General features: G+C 45.2%; 2 protein-coding genes across 8 annotated transcripts in view; one reads left to right on the top strand and one right to left on the bottom strand.

Moving 5' to 3' along the window:
* LOC139383171 (SUMO-activating enzyme subunit 1-like) overlaps positions 1 to 10,150 on the bottom strand; it is a 25,856-nt gene extending 15,706 nt beyond the window's left edge. For 2 of the 6 annotated variants that reach the window (XM_071127556.1, XM_071127555.1), the window contains exons 1-5: positions 9,986 to 10,048; positions 4,747 to 4,926; positions 2,835 to 3,936; positions 2,492 to 2,603; positions 1,924 to 2,097 (exon numbers count right to left, since the gene is read on the bottom strand). In XM_071127556.1, the coding sequence (XP_070983657.1) occupies positions 1,924 to 2,097; positions 2,492 to 2,603; positions 2,835 to 2,935 (387 nt within the window). In that variant the 5' untranslated portion in view covers positions 2,936 to 3,936; positions 4,747 to 4,926; positions 9,986 to 10,048. Of the gene's footprint in view, positions 1 to 1,923; positions 2,098 to 2,491; positions 2,604 to 2,834; positions 3,937 to 4,746; positions 4,927 to 5,401; positions 5,445 to 9,985 lie in introns of all 6 variants that reach the window. The other 4 variants (XR_011628703.1, XM_071127557.1, XM_071127559.1 and 1 more) reach the window with 4 other exon arrangements.
* Positions 8,357 to 25,221, top strand: LOC139383166 (zinc finger CCCH domain-containing protein 4-like). Of its 2 annotated transcripts, none has more exons than XM_071127543.1 (14): positions 8,357 to 8,627; positions 13,383 to 13,674; positions 13,850 to 13,957; positions 14,071 to 14,350; positions 14,450 to 14,631; positions 14,782 to 14,866; positions 15,070 to 15,215; positions 15,342 to 15,443; positions 15,609 to 15,720; positions 15,896 to 16,005; positions 16,123 to 16,553; positions 16,653 to 16,942; positions 17,121 to 17,369; positions 22,270 to 25,221. In XM_071127543.1, exons 1-14 carry the CDS (start codon positions 8,548 to 8,550, stop codon positions 23,940 to 23,942), a joined length of 4,140 nt encoding a protein of 1,379 aa, XP_070983644.1. In that variant the 5' UTR covers positions 8,357 to 8,547; the 3' UTR covers positions 23,943 to 25,221. The 2 variants fall into 2 exon arrangements, with proteins under 2 accessions (XP_070983644.1, XP_070983645.1); XM_071127544.1 differs by having other exon boundaries at positions 14,071 to 14,329.
* Positions 25,222 to 25,534: the final 313 nt, after the last annotated feature.

Here is a 25,534-nt window from a genome sequence, read left to right on the forward strand (position 1 = left end):
AAGGAGGCGTGCAGCTCGGGCGCCTCCTCCCGATGGCCTCCGGCAAGGGCTTTGTGAAGAGGGACACTGAGCTGGATTGTTTGAGACATGAGGGAGAGAGGGAGGGAGTGTAAAGAAGGAAGCGAGGAAACGGGGGCGGGGTATATAGCTTATCTGTACAATGGAACCTAACAATGAAGAATTGGTCTGGTAGGAGGTGAAGGGAGAAGTGAAGTGATAGACATGCAGAGAATGAGTGGTTATGATTGACTCAATGAGAGTACATGAGTGAGAATTGGGAGAGTATACCAGTATGGTGAGTGAAGTAAACAAGAGTGAGTTTGTTTGTTGTGGGTGTGAATTGTTGCCTCAAATGATGTCTATAAGACAAAAACACCTGCAAACACGCTCTCAGGATCGAAGTTATAATCCAGACATATCAATCCCTCAGTCCAAAACACAGTGACTAAAAAGAGCAGCCCCTTGTCATGTATTGCAGCAAATTTCAACCAGTTTCAGTTTCCCAGTGCTACACCACACAGACAAGACAGATCCGTAGCTAGCAGATAAAAGAGTCTACCAGTCTACAGCACAGCCCACTCCGCCTCCCCCTCCTCCTGAACTTCCATTAGCACTCCCCCCGGGACGCTTCCGCCGTTTCTCCACCACAGTCAGACTAGGGAAGCGGCTCGTTTGCGTTTTGAAAATCCCTGAGCATCTGATGAGGAGTCTCTTCAAACCCCCGCCCCACTACATGATTCAGAGCAGAGCACTTCAGACAGCTTCCTTTGCAGTGTGTCTGGAACCAAACGCCACAGGAAAGCTAAGTTTCTACTTGTTAGCCGTACAGACATAAGTTAGATAAATGCATTTATCTCCAAACTCGAGGGTCTTTAATGTTTATGCTATTCTTTTCCCCAACTGGCACCTGTCAATTCTGTCAGTGTATACATTATATTTATATGCATCATATTATGAAGCCCTTTATCTACTTCCAGTCAGATGAACTTGTGGATACCATTTTTATGTTTGAAGGAAGTTGCTAAATAGCATTAGCGCAGTTACTGGTAGTCTGTGGTAACTGCTAGCATGCTAGGGAGGAGGTAATGCTAGTTAGCATTGGCTCATGAAACTACCTCGAACTTCCTTCATATTGGATGCAGTTACATAAAAGTTGATGACGTCCATGAGTTCATCTGAGTCTGGGGGATGCAGATAAAGGGCTTCATTTATCTGCAGAAAAAAAAACATATGCGCAAAACAGGTGCTACACTGGCATTGGTCTGCTGCAGAGTGTGGTACGGTCTTCCTAACGCATCACTGGGGGCACACTGCCTGCCCTCCAGGACACCTACAGCAACCGACGTCACAAGAAGTACCAAAAAGATAATCAAGGACATCAACCACCACGACCAACGGCATGTGCACCCCACTACCATCCAGAAGGCGAGGTCAGTACAGGTGCATCAAAGCTGGGACCGAGAGACTGAAAAGCAGCTTCTACCTCAAGGGTACCACCCGGCTACTCAACCCTGCACCTTAGAGGCTGCTGCCCTATATATATAAAATCCCTTGCACTTTAATATTGGAACACTAGTCACTTTAATAATGTGTACATACTGCTTTACTCATCTCATATGTATATACTGTATTCTATTCCACTGTATTTAATCAATGCCACTCTGAAATTGCTCATCCTAATATTTATATATTTTTAATTCCATTATTTTACTTTTAGATTTGTGTATTGTTGTGAATTGTTAAGATACTACTGCACTGTTGGAGCTAGGAACACAAGCATCTGCTAAATATGTGTATGTGACAAAAAATGTGTTAAGAAGTATGGTGTAAATGCAACACCTAGAGGCCATTTAAGGTTAAAAAAAAATAATTATGCACAAAAGTAATCTTGATAATAGACCGGTCCTGCACTACCGTACTCACTGCCTCAAATTGTAGGAAGAATTTGTCTGGTTTGGTCTCCACCCTGTCTGTGTCTGCCTTCACCTCTACCATGGGGTTGAGGTACTGGGCACGCTCCAGGGAGGCCTGGGCTCGATTCTGGCCCTGATTGTTCACTGGAATCAGGAACTGGGCTCGGCATGACTCCTCCGTCACCTGGGAAGCAAGGGAACCGACATAGTTAGCAATTTGTAGCATTCATTTCTACTGTCCTGCAATTTTCTCAGTGTTTATCCAACCATTAGCCTACTTGGGAAGGTTCCCTCTCACCTAGCCTCTGCCGAGTCCCCAAGAACGGTAAGAGCCTGTGACGCTACTTCCGCTATTAGACGTTAACAAGGCAAAACTCCAACTGAACTCCTCCTCCACATTTACTGGATTGGTTGGAGAGTGAAAAAGAATACCTACACCAACAGTTTTTTTCCTTCTCTTCAAGACCAGTATATAGTGGATCTAGTTTCAGGTGTTTATTTTACACCTGCTACTTTAGGTTACATCTGTTCTGACCTAACTCTGTTACAACCCCTCCCTTTGTGTTTGTGGCCTATACCAGTTCGTGGTCCAGCATGGTCAGCCCCTTCACTCCAGCCAGGATGAGATTTTTGGCCACCTCAGCCCCCAGGCCCCTGAGCCCCACCAGGAGCACACGAGACCCCCGCAGTCTGGAACAGAAGCAGATGGCAAAAACCTTAATTAGCTATGTAGCGCCATCATACAATAACGAGTAGAAAGCCGTAAAGACTAAATATGCATGCCTCGTGCAGATTGATAAATGATGTAAACATCAACATTTTGAGTGTTTTACAATCCATTCTTGCTGTGGGACCCCATTTTAACCCAGAACGAACAGATCGGATTCAAGCTAGCTAGCAAAAAAAGTTAGCAAAAACGACCTTTTTTGTGCATCCAGGCCCCATAGTCGGATCTGACGGTCATACTGAGCAGCTTCTTCCTCGCTAATGATATAATCCTCCTTCTCAATCATGTCTATCATCTCAAACTGGTTTATTTGTCTAGTTTAACAGTAATGGGATTAATATGCCCCTTTTCAAATTCAGGTAGGGTACCGCTATCGCTGATTGAACGGACGCTGGAAGATGACGTTATCTTCTTTTTTGGTATTATGGCGGTCCGCAAACAAATGTTCTAGGTGCATGCCGCCATCTACTGTATTGGCTGTGTATCAGCCTACTATGCTGTAGTATCTATTCATTACACTTTATGAAAAAAATTATCCTACCAACTATCATCACTATTCCACTACTTTGGTCCTATCTAATCCTGCACCTGGCCAGCAGCCTGGGAGTATGGGACACTGTCGTTCAAAACACCTTGTAACTCTTCTGCAGTAAAATCTTGTACACCCAAGTACTTCTCTGCAGCTGCCACCACAACATCTATCCTCTGTGATTTACATTCCATTTCTGCGGTACAGTTGACCACCATGGCCATGTACGCCAAAAAAACAACCTTACCAAAGGACGTTATTCCTATCACTCTCTATTGACCTCGACCTACTCACAGGGATCCTCTTAGGATCCGTCACCCTTACAAAAAAGATTGCTGTTTTGAAACTGCAGTAAAAGTGCAGTAACTGCAGTCGACTGTAGTATTTTGGACACAGTAATTGCAGAATAACTGCAGTGTCCTGCAGTTGAACTGCTGTTATACTACAAAATCCCTGCAGTTAAAATTGTTTTTGTTCTTTTGGACGCAGTATTTGCAGCATACTGCAGTTATAGATGCACAATTGAGATCATCCTGTCGGGCTGTATCACTGCCTGGTACGGCAAATGCACCACCCACAACCGCAGGGCTCTCCAGAGGGTGGTGCGGTCTGCACAACACATCACCAGGGGCAAACCGCCTGCCCTCCAGGACACCTACAGCACCCGATGTCACAGGAAGGCCAAAAAGATCATCAAGGATAACAACCACCCGAGCCACTGCCTGTTCACCCACTACCATCCAGAAGGCGAGGTCAGTACTGCTGATCTGGGACAGAGAAATTGAAAATTAGCTTCGATCACAAGGCCTTCAGACTGCTAAACAGCCATCATTAACACAGAGAGGCTGCTGCCTACATACAGACGTGAAATCATTGGCCACTCTAACAAATGGATCACTAGTCACTTTATTAATGCCACTTTAATAATGATGTTCACATACCTTTCATTACTTGCATTACTGCATTATGTATACACTGTATTTTATACCATCTATTGCATCTTGCCTATGCTGCTTGGTCATTGCTCATCCATATATTTATATGTACACATTCTTATTACATCCCTTTACTTAGATTTGTGTGTATTAGGTAGTTGTTGTGGAATTCTTATATTACTTGTTAGATATTGCTGCACTGTCTGAACTAGAAGCACAAGCATTTCGCTACACTGACAATAACATCTGCTAACCAAGCATCTGTGACTAATACAATTTGATTTGATACTGCCATTATACTGCACTTTGACAGCAATCTTTTTCCGTAAGGGTGGAATCATCTTCCTCTACTACTCTCTTTAGTGCCTCAGCATTACTCTGATCCTGGCAACCTCAACCTGCCTTTCTCTCACCAGACACCTTTGATCTCCAGCACCATGGGTACCCCTACTGTTTCCACACACACACAACCTTTTCCACCGATACTACACAATCTTTTGTCTTATGCCTTCCTGCACACTTCTCACATCTAGGAATATCCATCCTACACACTACTGTCACATGACCATAAGTTTGAAACCTAAACCAGTAATGGGTTCGGGTCAAAAGCTCTCATGGTATAACTGACACATCCTAACTTGCCTTTATCTGGTAAAAACTCTGCATCAAAACTCAGTAGTACAGACAGTGTCATCTCTGTTTCACCACCCTCTCCACCGGGGGTCTCCGTTGCACCAAACAGTGGGCGTCACAGACACCAGGAATCTTAAACTTCAGTTGAGCCTCCTCAACACTTAACGCCAGGTGGCACGTTCCTCTGGACTGCAGAAATACAAAAACATAAACTAGATTCCACTTCCCCAACATTCCCAAACTCTCCTCCACCCAAGCTGACACCACATATGAATCACCCAGAAGGCAAGGATCCATTCTGTCCAAAAGAATCTCACTCACACTGGGCATAAACATCTTTATCGCCATCTCAATGAGGCTCAAACTCTGCGTTCTTCACCGCACCTGCCACCGCAGTTAATTCACCCTCACTAGTCATGTTACATTTTATTCTGTAGCACTCAATATTTACTCTTAATATGTTCCACTTTCTTCCTTTTTCCCTGTCCACGTTCTTAGCCCCCACGGACGTTAGTTTCTTCTGTAGCGAACATAGAGTAGTTTAAGAATTCCGTTTGAGTCGTCGGGCAAGCTTTCTGCATACACAGTCTGAATTAAAGCACTGCAAAAACTTTAAAGTTTCCTTACAAGTCAGAATGTAGAATACAATTGCATTTGGACTTACTCTACCGGTTGTCTGTGTGGTTAGTCCTTATTCGGGTCAAAATCTGAGAAAAAAATAACCACACGAAAGTATTATTCACCTGACCTTTTAGTAACGGCACTGCCGTTGAGACTTTTCTATCACCTGGCACATGCACAAAACCTTGTAAACACCTGAAAGACTTTGGTTAGTATGCATACATTGCGTGGATGTACTTCCATCTTGTGCACATCCCTTAGGTGATGAGCAAACAAATCGTGATAGCCATACACAGAGACCCACGTTTTGAAGTCGATTTAATAATACTTTCCTGTGGATATTTTGTCTCAAATTCTACCAGCAGAACGAAATCAGTGGACAACAGGTAAAGTTCAAATTAAGTTTATTCTACATTTTGACTTGTAAAGGGACTGTTTGGAATTGTTCCATCTATATGTGAAGAGAGTGGACCCATTGAAACTCAGATCCGTAGAGGTTTGTACATTATCAAAAGAATAGGCCATCTCCTTATGTTTTTTTTCTCCCCATTTTCTCACTGTAAGACATACAGTGGCAAGAAAAAGTATGTGAACCCTTTGGAAATACCTGGATTTCTGCATAAATTGGTCATAAAATTTGATCTGATCTTCATCTAGGTCACAATAGACAAACACAGTCAGCTTAAACTAATAACACACAAACATTTATCCGTTATGTCTTTATTGAACACACCGTGTAAACATTCACAGTGCAGGGTTGAAAAAGTATGTGAACCCTTGGAATTTATTTCACCTTTATTTAACCAGGTAGGCTAGTTGAGAACAAGTTCTCATTTACAACTGCGACCTGGCCAAGATAAAGCATAGCAGTGTGAACAGACAACACAGAGTTACACATGGAGTAAACAATTAACAAGTCAATAACACAGTTAAAATAAAATATCTGGTTGACCCTCCTTTGGCAGCCATAACCTCAACCAAGCGTTTTCTGTAGTTGCAGCTCAGACCTGCACAACGGTCAGGAGGAATTTTGGACCATCCCTCTTTACAAAACTGTTTCAGTTCAGCAATATTATTGGGATGTCTGGTGTGAACTGCTGTCTGGAGGGCAGGCCACAGCATCTCAATCAGGTTGAGGTCAGGACTCTGAAAGAGCCACTCCAGAAGGCACATTTTCTTCTGTTGAAACCATTCTGTTGTTGATTTACTTCAGTGTTTTGAGTCACTGTCCTGTTGCATCACTAAACGTCTGTTGAGCTTCAGTTGGTGGACAGATAGCCTAACATTCTCCTGCAAAATGTCTTGATAAACTTGGAAATTAATTTTTCCGTCGATGATAGCAAGCTATCCAGGCCCTGAGGCATCCCCAAACCATGATGCTCCCTCCACCATACTTTACAGTTAAGATAAGGTTTTGATGTTGGAGTGCTGTGCCTTTTTTTCTCCACACAGTGTTGTGTGTTCCTTCCAAACAACTCAACTTTAGTTTCATCTATCCAGAGAATATTTGGCCATTAGCACTGTGGAACATCCAGGTGCACTTTTGCAAGCAGTGACTTCTTCCGTGGTGTCCTCCCATGAACACCATTCTTGTTCAGTGTTTCGCATATCGTAGACTCGTCATCAGAGATGTTAGCATATTCCATAGATTTCTGTAAGTCTTTAGCTGACGCTCTAGGATTCTTCTTAACCTCATTGAGCATTCTGCGCTGTGCTCTTGCAGTCATCTTTGCAGGACGGCCACTCCTAGAGATTAGCAACAGTGCTGAACTTTCTACATTTATAGACAATTTGTCTTACAGTGGACTGAGGAACATCAATGCTTTTAGAGATACTTTTGTAACCATTTTCAGCTTTATGCAAGTCAACCATTTTTTATCTTAGGTATTTTGCAATCTCTTTAGTTCTTAAATTTTGTGAGTGTTTTTTATAGGTTAAGGCAGCTCTAACCAACATCTCCAATCTCGGTCTCATTGATTGAACTCCAGGTTAGCTGACACCTGACTCTAATTAGCTTTTGGAGAAGTCACTAGCCTAGGAGGTCACATACTTTTTCCAACCTACACTGTGAATGTTTAAATTATGTATTCAATATAGACAAGACAAATACAATTTGTGTGTTATTAGTTTAAGCACACTGTTTGTCTATTGTTGTGACTTAGATGAAGATCAGATCCAATTTGATTACCAATTTTTGTAGAAATCCAGGTAATTCCTAAGGGTTCACATTTTTTCTTGCCACTGTATGCATACCATCATAGCACAGGCCTACCAACAAATGTAACAGTGGAATAAATGAATTCATGACATTTTTAAATGCAGTGCTCAGACATTCTGTGAGAGGAAATTACTTTTAAAACATGATATGAAGCTATAAATCAAAGTTCCCTATGACAACAAAAACATGAAAATGGAGCCTATGGTTTGTATTTTGTGATATTCCTTAATTATTAGTTATATTATTTTCTTCTAATCTGCATGGTTGGTTAAAGGGCTTGTAAGTAAGCATTTCACTGTCAGGTGAAACACCTGTTGTATTCGGTGTATGTGACAAATACAATTGGATTTGATATGACAAAGCAGTTGAACCAACCAATTAATGAAATATAATTGGTTAGTTGAAATTTGACTGTGGCTTTAATAGTAAATTATAATTAGGACAGACTCGGAGTCACACGTCACCGTTCACAGCTACCACCAATATAGTCATTCCATGGAGAGGGAACTGAGGGCCAACTAAGAGAAAAGTAAAGTGAACTTGTTCAAATTACTAGACAGGCAGCAGAATACCTCAACGTGCCCTAAAATCCAGTCCCCTAGGCTGCAGATATGCATATACACATGCCAAAGAGTGATCTTTCACAACTGCTGAACGAAAAATGTTCGGGTATTTCCGTGACAAACGTATGAGAACGTAATGTTTATGTCGTCATATTCGGAATATCCCGCCCCTTCTCTTTGGAGGAGACAGTCAGCCATTTTAAGTGGATGAGTTTCATTTTACAGCGCAACTGTAGGACGGAGAATCTCAGGACACAATTTCAACCTATTTCTCTAACAACTGTTAGTGGGGAATTGACTACTATGAACTGAAACTCTTCCTTAAACCATTAACAAGTACTGTAGATCCAAGTTAAGTGACGCATAAGCCAGTAGAGTTTTTTTTGCACCTAAATGTAGCTAGAGGAAATGGCTGTGGAAAGCATGACTGTCCATCCAAACTCCCCAACAACAACCAACCACGAACACAGTCTTCTCACTGACGAAAGGTCGAGTAATTCTACAATCATATTTCTATCAAACTATTTATTTGTCCTGTGCTTTTTAGGTATAAAAAGCCCGGGTTTCTTTTTCCTTTTTTTCTTTCAAAGGGATTAAACTCGCCTTTTTCTGGGGAACAAGTACAGAGGTAACGAACGCCATCTTGAAACGTTGCTCAGCGCAAACTGGAAGGTCAAATATGAACCTGGGATCTGTTCAGTTTGAATAAGTATTTCAAGGAGTTATTTTATGAAGGAAAAAATACCATCAGTTCAAATAATTGATCCATCAAAGTTGCATCCCCACCAAAGTAGAGTGAATGAAAAAAATATGATTTTTGCTTGCTAATTGTCCACCATCAACTTAACTAGCAAAAATGTATTTCTGAATAGATTTCCAATTAGTTATATGTCCAAAACGTTTTTGAACACAAAAGCTTTGCAAAATTGCATCGCAAAGACAGGGCTAGCTAACGCGCCAACTCGCCAGCTAGCTGGCTGCCCTCCGTGGGGGAAAAAGCCAGTTTGCTAACTATCCGCCAAGCCAATAGGGCGAATGTTAACAGTTTCATAATTAATCATTACATTCTAGGTTTTTCAGGTCAGACAAAGACTTGATTGCAATGGATTAATAGCCAGTTGTGGGACATTGGAGGTATTTCCTTTATTAGCACTCATGCTAAGTAACGAAGTGGCTAACTACGCAGTTATTTTTTTGCTAGCTAGCTTGCAAGACCAATCTAGCTTGTAAGCAAAGGCCGCCATTGTGCCTGCCCTTTTTTTTTTAGCAACTAGATAGTTGTGTTGAAAGCATTTTGTCATTGGAATTGATGCAGCTGTTCACTTGTCACCCTATATATAGACAGAGCCCTCTTAAATCGGCGAATAAAATGAATTGGTTCGATTAGTTAATGTTAACTATCTGAAGTTCACTATTGGTCCACGGGCTAATGTTAACTAAGACAACTAGCTAGGGATTAATATAACGTTTAATCATTAACAATTAACAGATTGATACATTTCCAGGGCGTGAAATTGGTCATACTAACTAGTCAACAAAAATGTAACAAACGTGATTGCACAATTGTTTTAGCATGCTCATCCACTTTAATGTTTGTGCCACCCATTTTTTGTATTTTATTTTAATTATTACTAGATCTGTACATTCATGGATTTAACATTTTCTTCCTTTGCTAGTTCAGGACAATTGCCTAATTTCGTGCCCCTATAAAGTTTATCTTTTCTCAGGACAGACTGCTATATTACTTTAGATTGTTATCCCAAACACCCACCAAATCCCAGCACTGTGTTGAACGTTTGCAAAGCATATCAGATGTCTAAAAAGTCAAGTAAACCACAAATGTTACCTGATTTCCCTGTCTGTCTTCAGCACCCCCAACAACCCAAGTTATTCCATTTCCACAAACCCTAATAATAAAGTGGGGAGACCACTATTATGTTCCAAAAACTTTTGGGGGGGGAAATGGTCATACCAGTGCTTTTGAGTGCAGAATGTGAAGAAAACCTCTCACAGTAAGTACTTCCCAAAGGCCCATTGTTTGTAGTTTAATTGATTATTAGGGAACTTTTTGACCTTTTTAATTAAGCTGTAATTGTGTTGTGATGATGCATGAAAAGTATTGTAAAATGTATTTTTAAGTGAAAATGTAAGTTTACATGACTGATTGTACCAGGTACTTTCAGCATTAACTCAGTTTATGCTCTTGGAACTACATAGGGTGTGTCCAGTGCACGCACACAACTTTATAGCAACTGTAAAGGTTGTCTTGTTTGAAGTGTGATTGTGTATTATTTATTTTTATTAGGTTATATATTTGGATCCAAGTGTAACTTTTTTTTTCTGTTCATAGTTCCTTGGCGTAGAGTAGACTAGAGCCTTATCTAATTGGCAGTAGTGAGTGCTATCATTTCCTGACCCCTCTGTTGTTATTGGAGTGATACATCCCTTTTTTTTGCAGTCTTTGTGATGTGGGCTATTAAACCCAGAGGAGGCTGTTGACAGGTGCTTTGCATTTGCCCTTTAACACAATTGTCAGGACATCTAACCAGCCTGACAATATACTTTTTATATAAAATTCTTTATTACCGTAATGTTAATAAACCAAAACGCCTGTAACCTCAGTTTGAAATAGGCTACTACATAATGTTGTAAGAAGAAGTTTTCATTCAGGGCAAGACAAGATAGGTTTGGCTAGACCCTAACGTCTCTTTACACAGCTAAATGGTTTGGCATACTCCCAACCAATGGGAGTGGCACACCTCTGTAGAAGTATAGGTTGGCTTGACTGGCATCTGAACTGAGCAAAATCATGATAAAGCGTTTTGCTTGTCCGCAGAATCCTGAATACTTGAACCTGGCACCCCACTAGAGAAAGGGGCAAGAAGTCAGAGCTATGTCAGTAGAGCCTTTGTTCTGTGTACGTGCCCATGTCAGTCCAAAGAACCCCCAGCAATGCAAAGTTCTGCGCTCATCAAGAATGGCCTCATTGTGCCTCTTGAAGGACGTGAGTGATCATGATTCAAGGGTTGGCTGTGCTGAGTTAAATTATGTTGACGCCATTGATTTATGCCAAGTGGTAATACCATGCCATTCACAATGAAGGAAAAAAATTATCAACTTGCAGTTGTAGAGGAATTTGGTTTATTTAAGAGTGGCTAGATCTATATCTGGTCCCTCTCTGGATGAGAGTAAACTTAGGATAACTAAACGTAAGGAGGAGCAGGAGACTGTAGTAAGTCCCAGCAACCCTCGGGCCCAGGAGGAAAGTCATGTCCTACATAGGAAGTTAGTATGTTGAGGATGTGGTGTGGACTGTGTTGGTGTGAGTATAAAGAGAGATCAGTCAACATTTATTTGTGTCAATTGGCCTATAGGCCTATGTCCACAGATTGGGTCTGTATGCGATGTATGCTATTCTATAGCCTACATCGAACTCATTGTTTTACTACCGAAACCATTTCTGTGTACTTTGGCCAAAAGTCAGAATTGTAATCTGTATTTGAATAATCAAATAAAGGCCTAACCTGTACCATTTTGAAGTTAGGCTATACCAGACACTTAAAGCGACACTGTTACTCAAGCCTGCTCTGATCAGTGTCAGCAAATATCCGTTCACTCTGTAGGCTGAACTCTGGCTATAGTGACGCTTCAAATGGACATAGTGGTTATATCCTACTTATCACCCATAGTGCGGCGCATAATTGGCCCAGTGTCGTTAGGGTTTGGCCGAGGTATGTCGTCATTGTAAATACAAAATTGTTCTTAACTGACTTGTCTCACATGCCTTATTGTCACGCCAGTGTATTTCAGTAAATCATGTAATGGCACGCTTCTGTGAAACTACACCTTGAAAGATGGCAGAGGGAAAATGTATCTGTTTCTAATTTCTTGTCTGTGTTCTCTAGCCACATTTAGGCCCAGCTATTCCAGTTTTAATACAGTTTTAACCATTGCAGTTTCCTGTGTAACGTTTGAGATTTGTATTGGTTGTTGGTTAAATATTTGAATCTTCTAAGCAAGCATATTGCATGCTGTTGAGGTCTGTTGACAGATGAAATTGACTGATCTTCACTGATAAATAGCAGACTGTTTAAGATCATTTTTGTTATGTAAACACTTTGATCTCCCTGCACAGGAATGACTAGCTCGATTTAGTGATGGGCCTATTGCTTTCAAAATGTCCTTGAAATGAATGTTGATGTTGAATCCTCCCTGTATCATGAAGGCCAACGGATTCCGCATGTCCAGCAGTACTGAATCCCCCTCCCCACCAGTTGCATCATCATAGTTGCATCACTCTCAACTTCTCCCAGTCCAAAGAGACAAAACAGTGAAGCTCAAAGTGTACACATTACACACACATGGAAATGTCATACCTATAACGAAATGCAGAGAAACTTGCTGTTACTGATTGCTGTCCCATATATTAACTGTCATATAATTTGTTTACCACAGACCACACCCACCTTATCCCTGTCCTCCTCGCGATAACTCGGCTTGTTTTGACACAAATAACACACATCCTTTACACCCTAGCAGTCCTATCTCCAGCATACAGTTGTTAGGCCTATGTGTTCAGTCTAAGAAAAACATGATCTGGCCCTCTGACCCTCAGCAGACACTAGGTCCTTTATGTCACCCACAATAACAGCCAACCGTCAACCCAGTCACCCAAACACTCATAACTCATCAGAAGGTTCCAGCAGAGCAGTCTACGTTGTGTCATGGTTTGTGGGTGAACGGTGGTGTGATTAATGTTTGACGAGTTCAGAGAAACGCAGCTCTCAGACATTATCACAGGATAGGATAGCAACAGCTGATTGGCCCCGAGGACAACCACCGGAAACGCCATAATTAGTGACTGAAACCCACAAATTAAATTCTTCACGTTAGAACATGAGGGAAGTGACTCCCTCGGGCTATACAAGTCATCAATGTGTAGAACAGGTACACTTGAATTTTGCTATTTTAGCTCAACCATGAAAAAGGAATTATCCAAATTCCCAACCTAGCACTCGCAGTTGTTAATGCCATTTTTTCCCACTTTACCTTTCCCCAGACAAAAAGCTTTGATCCCTTATAATTATGGTCTGGTGGTGGTGTCTAGGAATGTAATGTTCACCACCCAGGAACCATCCACCTGTCCCATACTGGGAGTCCAAACATGACCTGCGCGTTTGAGACCTGAGTGTGTCTTGAACAGCATTTTGATGTCCTGCCTATCTGTTTTCTGTTTGTCACAGACGTGAGGATGGTGAGCTGGAAGAGGGGGAGTTGGAGGATGATGGTGGAGAGGTGGAGGTGGCAGAGGAGCCCAGCACCGGGGGAGGAGGAGAAGATGGAGCTGCAGGTGAAGAAGCAACAGCAGCAGAGGCGGCCCCCCCAGAGAGAATTCACCGTAGCAAAGAGCGCCACGCCAGCGGCGACGAGAAGGACGACGAGAAGGCCCGCCGCCACAAGAGGAAGAGGAAAAAAGAGAGGGAGCGAGAGAAGGAGAAGAGGAGAGCCAAGAAGAGACGCAAATCCAAGCACAAAGTAAGATAGCGTTTGTGTGTGTGTGTTTCACATCCAGCTCAGCTCTGGCTTTCATCATCCTATATATACCCTTCAGATCAGGGATGTTATTGCTTTCTTACTGTTTAGTCTAAATGTTTCTTCGTACTTTGTCACTCAACCTATCTCTCTTTCTGTGTTGTGTGTGGTGTTACAGCGTCATGCCTCCTCCAGTGATGACCACTCAGACTTTAGCGATGACTCTGACTACAGCCCAGGTGAGAAGAGGAAGTATCGGGACTATAGCCCTACGTACACCCCTTCTGTAAGTTACCCCATGGCGGCGCTCTAAATCACATGATACCTGCTGCGGAGTTGCTAGTCTGTTTGTCACCATGTAATTACAGTGGTTTAACAATGATTTTGTTTCCTTCCCAGTCCCTTGGAGGTTACCCACCAGCCCCGTCCTCCGGCCACGGGGGCCCCATGCCTAAGAAGGGCAGCTACGTGAAGATGGACAAGCAAAGCTACGGGAGCTACGGCGATTATGAAGAGGAGAACTATGAGGGAGAGGAGGATGAGGAGATGGGCGATGAAGACTACGATGACTTCACCAAGGAGCTCAACCAGTACCGCAAGGCCAAGGAGGGAGGCAGCGGTGATGGAGGTGGAAGGGGCAACTGTCGCGGGGGCAGAGGTAGAAAAAATGGGGTCAGAGGTGAATTGAACGACCCTTACTAGTTTGCTTGCAGGTCCCTGTGTGCCGTGGAGATGCTGACACAAGGTGCTGACAGTGCTTCTTTTTCTTTCTCCACAGGAGGCAAAGGTCGTATGAAGAACCAGAGAGGTCGAGGAGGCATGAGAGGAGGGCGTGGAGGTAGAGGAAGAGGAGGGAGCAGGGGTCGGGGACGAGGGGGCAAGATGGGCGGAGACAATGAGGATGGAGAAGGAATGATGTATGGAGGAGGAGGAGGAGGAGGAGGAGGAGACGAGATGGAGGTGAGTCAAAGACAGTCATCCTCTGGCCCCAGATGCACAGATCATTTCACATTGTTTATCAATGATACTGGTGTGCTTGCTAAATTATATTGTTTTGGGAAAGTGTTTTGTTTCTGAATTGTTCCTCATCCAGTTGATGTTGTGTTCTAGTATGGAGACGATGACTATGACCACATGGGTGAAGATGACTATGATGAATACTCTCAGTACAGGAAGTCCAAAGACCGTGGAAGGGGTGAGTTGGCTGTCAGAATGTGAAGGATTACCACTATTATTCACACTACACAATACTTAGTCATGCTACTGTAATAAAGACATGCTAGGTTAGCTGTTCTGATGTCCTTCCTAAGTAAACACGCTTTGCACCCGATCCAAAATGGTTGCCTGTCTTGTTCCATTGTAGCCCACTGATGAAGTGTCTCTCTCTGCTCCAACCAGGTGGTAAAGGTGGGCGGGGGCGGGGCCGGGGGAAACAGGGGCGTGGTATGAACCGGGGAGGCCGAGGGAGGAACCGGGGGAGAGGCCGAGGGGGCGGAGACCAGGGTCACGATGAGGACAACAATGGAGACAATGGGGACATGGGGGTGAGAATAAAACCAACTACAACACCTTACAGACCTGCTCGCTCATCTGAATGAATACTCAACCTGTACAAGTTTCTGATAACGCTCTGAAACTGGTAATGCTGGTTTGCTTGTGTTGTGGTGCAGGATGGAGGAGGAGGCCAGCACAACAAGCACCAGGGGGACAAGCACCAAGACAAGAAAGGGAAAGCCATCTGCAAGTACTACATGGAGGGCCGCTGTACTTGGGTAAGAAGGAAATCATGGAATTTGAGCAGAGATAATGTTCTTGCCAGGCATTCTCAATAGAATGCCAAATCATTTTTCTTCTGACATATGTTACCGTCAACTGCTTTTTAAAATCTTGTCCAAATGTGATTTTTTTATTGTTTTAACGCTTTGCCAACTTTCCAGGGGGAACACTGCAACTTCAGCCACGACATTGAGCTGCCCAAGAAGAAAGAACTCTGCAAGTTCTACATCACCGGCTTCTGCGCACGGGCTGAAAACTGCCCCTACATGCATGATATCCTTTACCTGCAGTCCACTTTGTATCAGATAGGACATTTCCTTCAGTGTGTGTTTCCAGCTAGCATTGCTAGAACGGCAATGCTAGTTGTCAAGTTTAGTATAGCCTATTTCAGTGCTACCCCCGAGTTCAGTCCATCCAGGCCTTCCATAGTTCCTTAACTCCCCAGCACGTGATTTCCCCTGCAAGCTGTTCCACACCACCGGGAGCTGTGTGAATGGAGACGAATGCATGTTCTCCCACGAGCCTCTGACCGACGACACTCAAGACCTGCTAAACAAGGTGAGCCGTCCTCAAGTGGATTTAGACACCAATTCTCTCTGTTTCTTTAACTCACTCCCTCTCCTTTGTGTTAATCTGTTAACCCCTTTTGACCACCTTTTCACCTCATGTTTGTAGATGCTGGCGGAGGATGCAGAGGCTGGAGCTGAGGATGAGAAGGAGGTGGAGGAGCTAAAGAAGCAGGGGATCAACCCCCTTCCCAAGCCTCCTCCTGGGGTGGGCCTGCTCCCGACACCACCCAGACCAGGGCCTCCCGACAACTCTGGTCCTGGGGACTTTGGATCTCCTGGACCACCACAGGGCCCCATGTCCCCCAACGGCCTCCCCGGCCCAGGGCCTAACCAAGGGCCCGGTCCCTGTCCTGGTTCCCTTCCCGCCTACCCAGACAGTGGCCCCTACCAGGGCCCTCCCAACCCCAATGGTCCCGCACCCCCATCCATGGGCCCCCCACCCCCCTGTCCTGGCAATGGAGGGAAGAAGATCCCCTCGTTGTTTGAGATCAAGGTGCAGCCCACGGGACAGCTAGCTCAGAAACTAGCTAATCACCGGTGAGCTTTTCACATCCATCCAAATCTATTTATGTGGCTTTTATAGTTTTGAGTGTGCGCTAGGAACATGGTATAACTCAACAATCTTTCTCTCTGCAGAGGTCAGACCCCAGGAACTGCCACAGGCCAAGCTGGCGCCACTGGCCCCCAAGGGCACCCCGGTGGGCCTGGTGGGCCTCCGCCTCGGTTCCCTCCACCTGGCATGATGCCCCCAGACATGTCCATGTGTCCTCCCCCACCCATGGGCCCTGGAGGACCCCCCATGATGCCAGGCTTTGGCCCAGAAGGGGGGCCTATGATGCCCCCCGGACCTCCTCCAGGGGGTAACTTCTTTGATAACTTCTTCAACCAGCAGCAAGACATGAATATGGACGAGGTGGTGGAGGAAGGTGAGCTGAGCTGATATCGTATCACATCATGAACGAAGCATACAATCACTGTTCGCATCAGAGGCTAATCAGAGACTTCCCTCCAATATCATTTCAGATTGAATCTAAACCTGTGCTGTTATGTGTCTCTGAGAGTGTTCTGTATTGTAGTTGTCAACCTTCCTCCTGTACCTTTCAGGTGATCACTTCCAGGGCTTTGGAGGGATGGACGTGAAAGAAGCAAGAGGATCGGGAGGAAACCATAGCTCCGTGGGAGGTCCTGACGTTCCCGCAAACGGAGGCTCGGCCAATCAGCAGGCGGGGGTGGGAGTGCCTGACTTTCTGCCGCCGGCCCAACGCATGCTGTTCATGAGAATTCAACAGAAACAGCAGGAGGATGAGGAGAGGGCCAGACTTGCCAAAGGGGTAGGAGAGAGGGACGTGGAAGGTACGTTCTATATATATATATATATATATATATATATATACACACACACACACACAGACAGACAGACAGACAGACCGACTGTAGACCAGGGGTGGGCAACATGTGTTCAATATTTTTTTAATCCTAAAATTCAAAATCACATATCTAAATGATCCATGGTATGACCATTTTAAAACAATTTAATATGTTAGCTTAGTAGACCCCCCCCCCCAGGCGTAGACACTCCAGGCCACTCTTTAAAAAATGTTTGAAAAATAATTGTGATTGGATAGAGAGAGAGAGAGAGAGGGGAAGATAGAGGAGAGAGTTGCTGAAATAGCAGTGGGCCGGATTCGAATCCATGCTGCAGCAGTACACTGGAGGCAGCGACCTAGACCGTTTCACCACTCTAGGCCACCCAGGCCACTCTTGAATGTCTAAAACTAGATATAAAGTACACTACATGACCAAGAGTATGTGAACACCTGCTCGTCAAACATCTCATTCCAAAATCATGGGCATTAATATGGAGTTTGTACCCTCTTTGGTGCTATAATAGCCTCCACTCTTCTGGGAAGGCTTTCCACTAGATGTTGGAACATTGCTGCGGGACTTGCTCAGACCACAAGAGCATTAGTGAGGTCGGACACTGATATTGGGCGATTAGGCCTGGCTCGCAGTCGGCGTTCCAATTTATCCAAAAGGTGTTTGATGTGGTTGAGGTCAGGGCTCTGTGCAGGCCAGTCAAGTTCTTCCACACCGATCTCGACAAACCATTTCTGTATGGACCTCACTTTGTGCCAGGGGGCATTGTCATGGTTAAACAGGAAAGGGCCTCCCCCAAACTGTTGCCAAAACTGTACAGTTGGCACTATGCATTGGGGCAGGCAGCGTTCTCCTGCCTGGCATCCGTCAAACACAGATTTGTCCATCGGACTGCCAGATGGTGAAGCGTGATTCATCACTCCAGAGAATGCATTTCCACTCCTCCAGAGTCCAATGGCGGCGAGCTTTAATCACTCCTGCCGACGCTTGGCATTGCACATAGTGATCTTAGACTTGTGTGCGGCTGCTTGGCCATGGAATCTCCTTTCATGTAGCTCCCAACGAACAGTTCTTGTGCTGATGTTGCTTCCAGAGGCAGTTTGGAACTTGGTAGTGAATGTTGCAACTGAGGACAGACGCGCTTCAACAGTCGGCGGTTCCGTTCTGTGAGCTTGTGTGGCCTACCACTTCACGGCTGAACCGTTGTTGCTCCTAAACGTTTCCACTTCACAATAACAGCATTTACAGTTGACCGGTGCAGGTCAGAAATTTGACAGACTGACTTGTTGGAAAGGTGGCATCCTGTGACGATGCCACGTTGAAAGTCACTGAGCTCTTCAGTAAGGCCATTCTACTGCCAATGTTTGTCTATGGAGATTGCATGGCTGTGTGCTCTGTATTTATATACCTGTCAGCTAGGGCTGGGCATTGTGGGCGATATGACGATATATATCGTCTGACGATAGAGCATAATATGAAACGATAGACATTTTCCTATTGTTTATTTTGTTGTGTCGCAAATCACACTCTTTACGGCAATATTTTTCGTCAATTGGACGTCGCTTTGCATGTAAAAGGAAATTTGCAATACAAACAAACATGGAGGAGAGTGAATGTGACACAGAGCACGGAGCTCGTACCTTAAAGAGGGTCAACTTCGGTCGCATGGAAGTGGTTTGGGTATGAAAAGTCTGACACGGACCAGAAAACCGTCCTCTGCAAAATATGCCGCAGGCCGGTCCCAACAACAGGCTCAAACACCACTAACCTCTTACCACCTACACAAGAATCATGTGAAACAGGCCGGTCCCGACAACAGGCTCAAACACCACTAACCTCTTACCACCTACACAAGAATCATGTGAAACAGTACGGAGAGAGTCTACGGATGAGACCCAAAAAAGTACAGTCGAGTGATCAAAACAAACCCCAGACTCAGACCTTGCAATAGGCTTTTGCCTATTGGCAAAGAATCATGAAGATGGAAGGAGATAAACAGCTGCCGTTACAACTTACATCTGCAAAGATATGGCCCCAATTTACACGGTTGAGAGATGGGAGTTTCGTGAGTTGGTGCTCAACACTCGACCCAAGGTACCAAATGCCTTATTTGTTGAGTATAATTCAAAATGTAATAAGAAATAGGCCTTTACGTGTGGTCATTTTATATAAACTATTTATTAATTGAATTGACAGAAAATGTGTATATCGTGAGATGTATCGTTATTGGGATATGAAATGACCTATATCGGGATATCAGATTTTGTCCATATCACCCAGCCCTACTGTCAGCAACTGGTGTGGCTGAAATAGCCGAATCCACTAATTGGAATCGGTGTATGTCAAATTATAATAGACCTATACGTTTTCAAATAACTATCCTTTTTCTGGCCTGCAAATTGCTTTTGATGAACAAATTGGTCCGAAAACATTGCCCACCCCTGCTTTAGACACTGTATTGAAGTCTATTGTGCTTTTTATTGATCTGTTATTTTACCAGGTAAGTTGACTGAGAACGCGTTCTCATTTGCAGCAACAACCTGAGGAATAGTTACAGGAGGGGGATGAATGAGCCAATTGTAAACTGGGGATTATTAGGTGACCGTGATGGTTTGAGGGCCAGATTGGGAATTTAGCCAGGACACTGGGGTTAACACCTCTACTCTTGCGATAAGTGCCATGGGATCTTTAATGACCTCAGAGAGTCGGGACACCCGTTTAACTTTCCTTCCGAAAGACTGCACTCTACACAGGGCAGTGTCCCCAATCACTGCCCTGGGGCATTGGGATATTTTTTTTAGACCAGAGGAAAGAGTGCCTCCTACTGGCCCTCCAACACCACTTCCAGCAGCATCTGGTCTCCCATCCAGGAACTGACCATGACCAACCCTGCTTAGCTTCAGAAGCAAGCCAGCAGTGGTATGCTGTGGCCATGCTGGTATGTTGCTTAGACACTAATATAATGGCAAGCCAGCACAGACAAAAACATAAGTACTTCTACTGGGCCTGGTTAACCTGGCATGACTCCCATCTCAATTCTCCATAGACAAAACAAACAATTCCCACTGACACCGTATAAACAGTGCATTGGCAGTGCAAACACTGCAGGACAATGCTATATTAATACAGACACCATATAAATACTTGCTCTAGGTCGCACTCACTCGTATAGGCTAGCTACGTAAGGCACATAAAGCAGGATCAGTCGAGTGCATATGCTGTGTAAACCCTGGCTGCACCCTGGTCTAAAGTGTGCTCTATAAAGGGAATAGGGTGCCATTTGGAACGTATATAAAGCTAACGGTAATTAACAAGTCGTACTGTTTTAGCCTCAAAGTGCTTGCGTAAGTCTGGAAAATGTAGAGTGTTCCTGTCTCTTTTTGTTTTGTTAGAAATGTATATGTGTCCCGAGGAGGCAGGAAATGTCTGTATGACACCGCTGACCCTCACTTGTAACCCTCAGCAGAGTCAACATCCTCTGGGCTCTGGTTGTGTAATACACTCCCATGGATCAGATTAGTGACTCCGATGGGCCTCTACTCCACTCCATCGCTAGGTGGAGCTGTTGGTGTGTGAGACTACTAATTATGTTGGGCTCTGACATTGATTTAGGTCAGGCCAAGGTTTTATTGGGCCCCCTAAGTTTTCTGAGATAAAAGATTAAAAACACTAGGAAATCAGCTACAAATTATTTTAATTTTGGGTATACAGTGTGAAGTCGTACATTTACATATTCTTAGATTGGAGTCATTAAAACTTGTTTTTCAACCACTCCACAAATTTCTTGTTAACAAACTATAGTTTTGGCAAGTCAGTTAGGACATCTACTTTGTGCATGACATAAGTCATTTTCCCATACACTAAATTGACGTGCCTTTGATCAGCTTGGAAAATTCCTGAAAATTATGTAATGGCTTTATGAGCTTATGATAGGCTAATTGACGTAATTTGAGTCAATTGAAGGTGTACCTGTGGATGTATTTATGACATCATGGGAAAATCAAAAGAAATTAGCTAAGACCTCTGAAAAAAATATTGTAGGCCTCCACAAGTCTGGTTCATCCTTGGGAGCAATGCCTGAAGGTACCACGTTCATCTGTACAAACAATAGTACTCAAGTATAAACACCATGGGACCACGCAGCCATCATACCACTCAGGAAGGAGACGCGTTCTGTCTCATAGAGATGAAGGTGCTTTGGAGCGAAAAGTGCAAATCAATACCAGAACAACAGCACAGGACCTTGTGAAGATGCTGGAGGAAACAGGTGCAAAAGTATCTATATCCACAGTAAAACGAGTCCTATATCGACATAACCTGACAGGCCACTCAGCAAGGAAGAAGCCACTGCTCCAAAAGCGCCATAAAAAAGTCAGACTACGGTTTGCTGCTGCACATGGGGACAAAGATCGTACTTTTTGGAGAAATGTCCTCCTTTCTGATGAAACAAAAATAGAACTGTTTGACCATAATGACCATCGCTATGTTTGGAGGAAATGGGGAGGCTTGCAAGCCGAAGAACACCATCTCAACCGTGAAACACGGGGGTGGCAGCATCATGTTGTGGGGGTGCTTTGCTGCAGGAGGGACTGTTGCACTTACCCATGATGCCATTTATTTTGTTATGTTTATATGTGGCATAACAATGGCATAACAATTATGTGTATATATTGACACAACATCTCAAGACATCAGTCAGGAAGTTAAAGCTTGGTCGCAAATGGGTCTTCCAAATGGACAATGACCCCAAGCAGGATCCCAATTTCGTTTCAAAGTTTTAACGTTTAAATGTTCAGTGGTTGTGGTTCTACTTTATAACTTACAGACCGTCAGTACGGTTGACTATGTCACTGATTCCTGTTGCTTTATCTCCTAGGTGACTCAGCTAACTGGTACTCCAGTGAGGATGAGGATGGAGGCGGCAGTGTCACATCCATCCTGAAGACGCTCCGCCAGCAGAGCCAAGGGCCCCCCAAACCTGAGGGTCCCCCCAGCGACCCCCGCCTCCAGAAAGGCTCCCCAGCGCACCCCTCCATCCGACCGGCAGACTCCCGTCAGGGGGACCCCCGGCTGGCTCGCGACCCCCGCCTCTCCCGGGCTTCAGACTCTGCCCAGGCGTTGGACTCTCCCAACCCCTCCTTGGCCTCCACCGTCACCCCTGCAGACCCCCGCCTGGCACGGCTCGCTACCACCACCCTCACCCCCAAACCAGACGCCCCCCTGGTGTACAAGCCCCCGCCCCTCACGGCTCCCCCTGCAGAGGAGGAGGAGACGGAGAGGGTTCTGAGGGACAAGCCTGTGCCCATTCCCCTGGACCCCCTGATGGGCATGGCCCTGAGGGACCCGCGCTCCCAGCTGAGGCAGTTCAGCCACATTAAGAAGGACATTCTCCTGCACATGCCCCCCTACGCTAAGACAGTGACATGGAACCCCGAGGACCTCATCCCTATCCCAATCCCTAAACAGGACCTTCTCCCCCTCCCTCCAGGCATCCCCCCTGTCTCAGCCCTGGATCCTCGCCTCTCACGCAGCCAGCAGCGAATCCATACGGCCCTCCCCCATACCCCACCCATCCCCCCTCCCTCCTTAGAACCCCCAGCCCCCTCCTCCTCCCTCCCAGACTTTGAATTGCTCTCTCGCATCCTCAAGACTGTTAACGCCTCATCCGGCCCCTCCCAGTCATCCCCTTCTCTCCCCCTTGTCCCTCCACCGGCCTTGTTGCCGGCGCCTCCTGCTTTGTTGCCCACCCCTGTCGACAAGCCCGTCGATCCTCGAATGGCCCGCAAAGCCCCCGCTGACCCCCGGCTCCAGCCGCAGAAATCTGTCCTGAAGCAGCCTCCAGAGTCCCCTGTCCCCCCTCTGACGGTCACCCCGGCAGCCCCTCCACCCACCTCCGGCTCCTCCTCACCCACCATCGCCCCCTACGACCCTCGGCTACTGTCTGCAGGTGGAGTGGGTCGTGGAGGGGGAGCGGGTGCAGTTGGTGGCAGCAGTGTGCTGAGTGGTATCAGTCTTTATGATCCCCGGACTCCTAGTGCAGGTAAACTTGAGGGCCCTGGTGCCACCACAAACACAACCCCCAGCAGCGGCCCCACAGAGCCCAAACCCAGTGAGGCAGCACCAGCCAAGCCCAAGGCCAAGGAGCCCCTGTTTGTCCGTAAGTCTGCCCTGGACCAGCCGGAGCCAGAGAAGAGCAGCGAGCAGTCCACTGACCGATACAACAGCTATAACCGGCCGAGGCCCAAGCCTGCACCCTCGCCGTCCACCGGGCCCCCCGGAGGTCCTGCTGCCTCTGTCTCCTCCATGGCCGGACAGGGCCCCCCTGGTGGTGCCGAGCAGGCCCCGGCGGGCGTCCACAACCTGCCTGTGTCTTCGCTCTTCAGCATGGTGAAACAGGCCAGCAAGCCCAGCGGGTCCGGCAGCCCCTTTGGTGGGAACAGCCCTGCCCAGCCTGGCGACACCACCACCACCACCACGGAGCAGGACAATGCTTCTCTGAAGGAGGTTTTCAAAGGCTTTGACCCCACGGCATCACCCTTCTGCCAGTGATATCTGAGCCTATCCTGGTCGAACATTGTTTTAGAGACGAACACTGAATGCATCAGCAAGGAGCGCACTGAGGCAGAAGTTGGACTGGCCACAGACTGTGAACGTTTGAACATGTTGCTCAGGCGTCACACCTGCAGTGTTTGCTAATCAGATTCTATAACAGACTTTGGGGCCAGGGAGGGAGGGTTTAGGGTGGATATGTCGGAGTCTGGGAAAGAGCGAACTCTATTTTAAAACAAACAGATGTATAAATAAATGTATTCCCTTTACGAGAGTCCCTCCCTACTTTAAGAGAGAACAATTATAGGACAACAAAAATGAGTCCACAGATTTAAATGGGCTGTACTTTGTCATTTATGCTCCTCCTAGTCCTGTTCATTTTCCTTTGCATTTGTTCGTAACTCCAGTCTCCAAGCTCTCCCTTTTATCATCCGTTCTGTCCATATCCCACCAACCCTTTCACGTCACTGTGTCGCCATCAGAATACTTGTCAATCATTGTAGCTTTTCTAGTACAATCACAGGCAAAGATAACACATAGAGAACATTCACTGCCACTCCCTCTGCCTGTAGCGTTATAACAGTATATTATATATGAATACAATTCTTTTGTTGCTTGATTTGAAGTAATTTCTTTGCACTGTCCGTCTGTTATCTGCCAGTCTTTCCCCTCTGTTGGCTCTCTTCTTATTTAATATTTGAGCCCTCTGCTCTGTCGGCACAGTTATCTCTAACCTCTCTGTCTGTCGGTCTGTCCTATGACTATGTCGGCCATGTTGGTCCCACTACCCCACACACCCCTGCTTGAGGTTCCACTCACACCTCTCTGCCAGAGTCAGAACTGTGAATTGAAAACCACATAGTCCATCTGTCACATGAGATATGATCATTTTAATTTATTTTTTATACTTATGAGATATCTGCCTTTCTTGTCTCCTCCCTAAGTCACATGACAGTTCATTCGAATCATTTGATATTGTGTGTGTGTGTGTATATATATATATATATATATATAATTAGAAATAAATACATTTAATTCCCCTGTAACCGTGAGAGGAGAAACAGACACTGACATTCTTGTTTTGTTGAAGGTTCAAACATATAAAATAAACTAAATTCCATAGAGGTATGAAAGCCTGGCTACACAAGCATCTAGTTTTTTCTAGTTTTGTTTTGCCCTTTACAAAAAGTGACTGCTTTGTAAATTGAACAGTGTCCTGTTTGACAAGAGGTAACATTTTGTAACTGTTCACTGTAGGGGAGGTTGTGAAGTATTTAATAAAGGCGATACGTGATCAACCAGTAACTAACTGGCCAGTGTTTCTCGTAGTTTGGTGGGCAGCCTAGGCGGTAGGGCGGGCAGGCGTCTCTGTGGTAGTATGTCATCAAACTGTTATCCTAGTGTTTCCTGCTAACCATGATCCCTGTGTGACTCATTTCCTTACATCTCTTGGCTCCAGGAAGTCACGTCATCATCAATCCCAGATCTCTTTAGCTAATGGTGGATGTCCACTGAGGATTTACCCTGGTGTTTTACCCAAAAGACACAGACTATTTTGTTTCCATCTACGCGGGCCGGAACCTGTTTCTCAC

The sequence above is a fragment of the Oncorhynchus clarkii genome, chromosome 24 (genome assembly GCF_045791955.1).
Source record: "Oncorhynchus clarkii lewisi isolate Uvic-CL-2024 chromosome 24, UVic_Ocla_1.0, whole genome shotgun sequence".
NCBI lineage: Eukaryota > Metazoa > Chordata > Actinopteri > Salmoniformes > Salmonidae > Oncorhynchus > Oncorhynchus clarkii.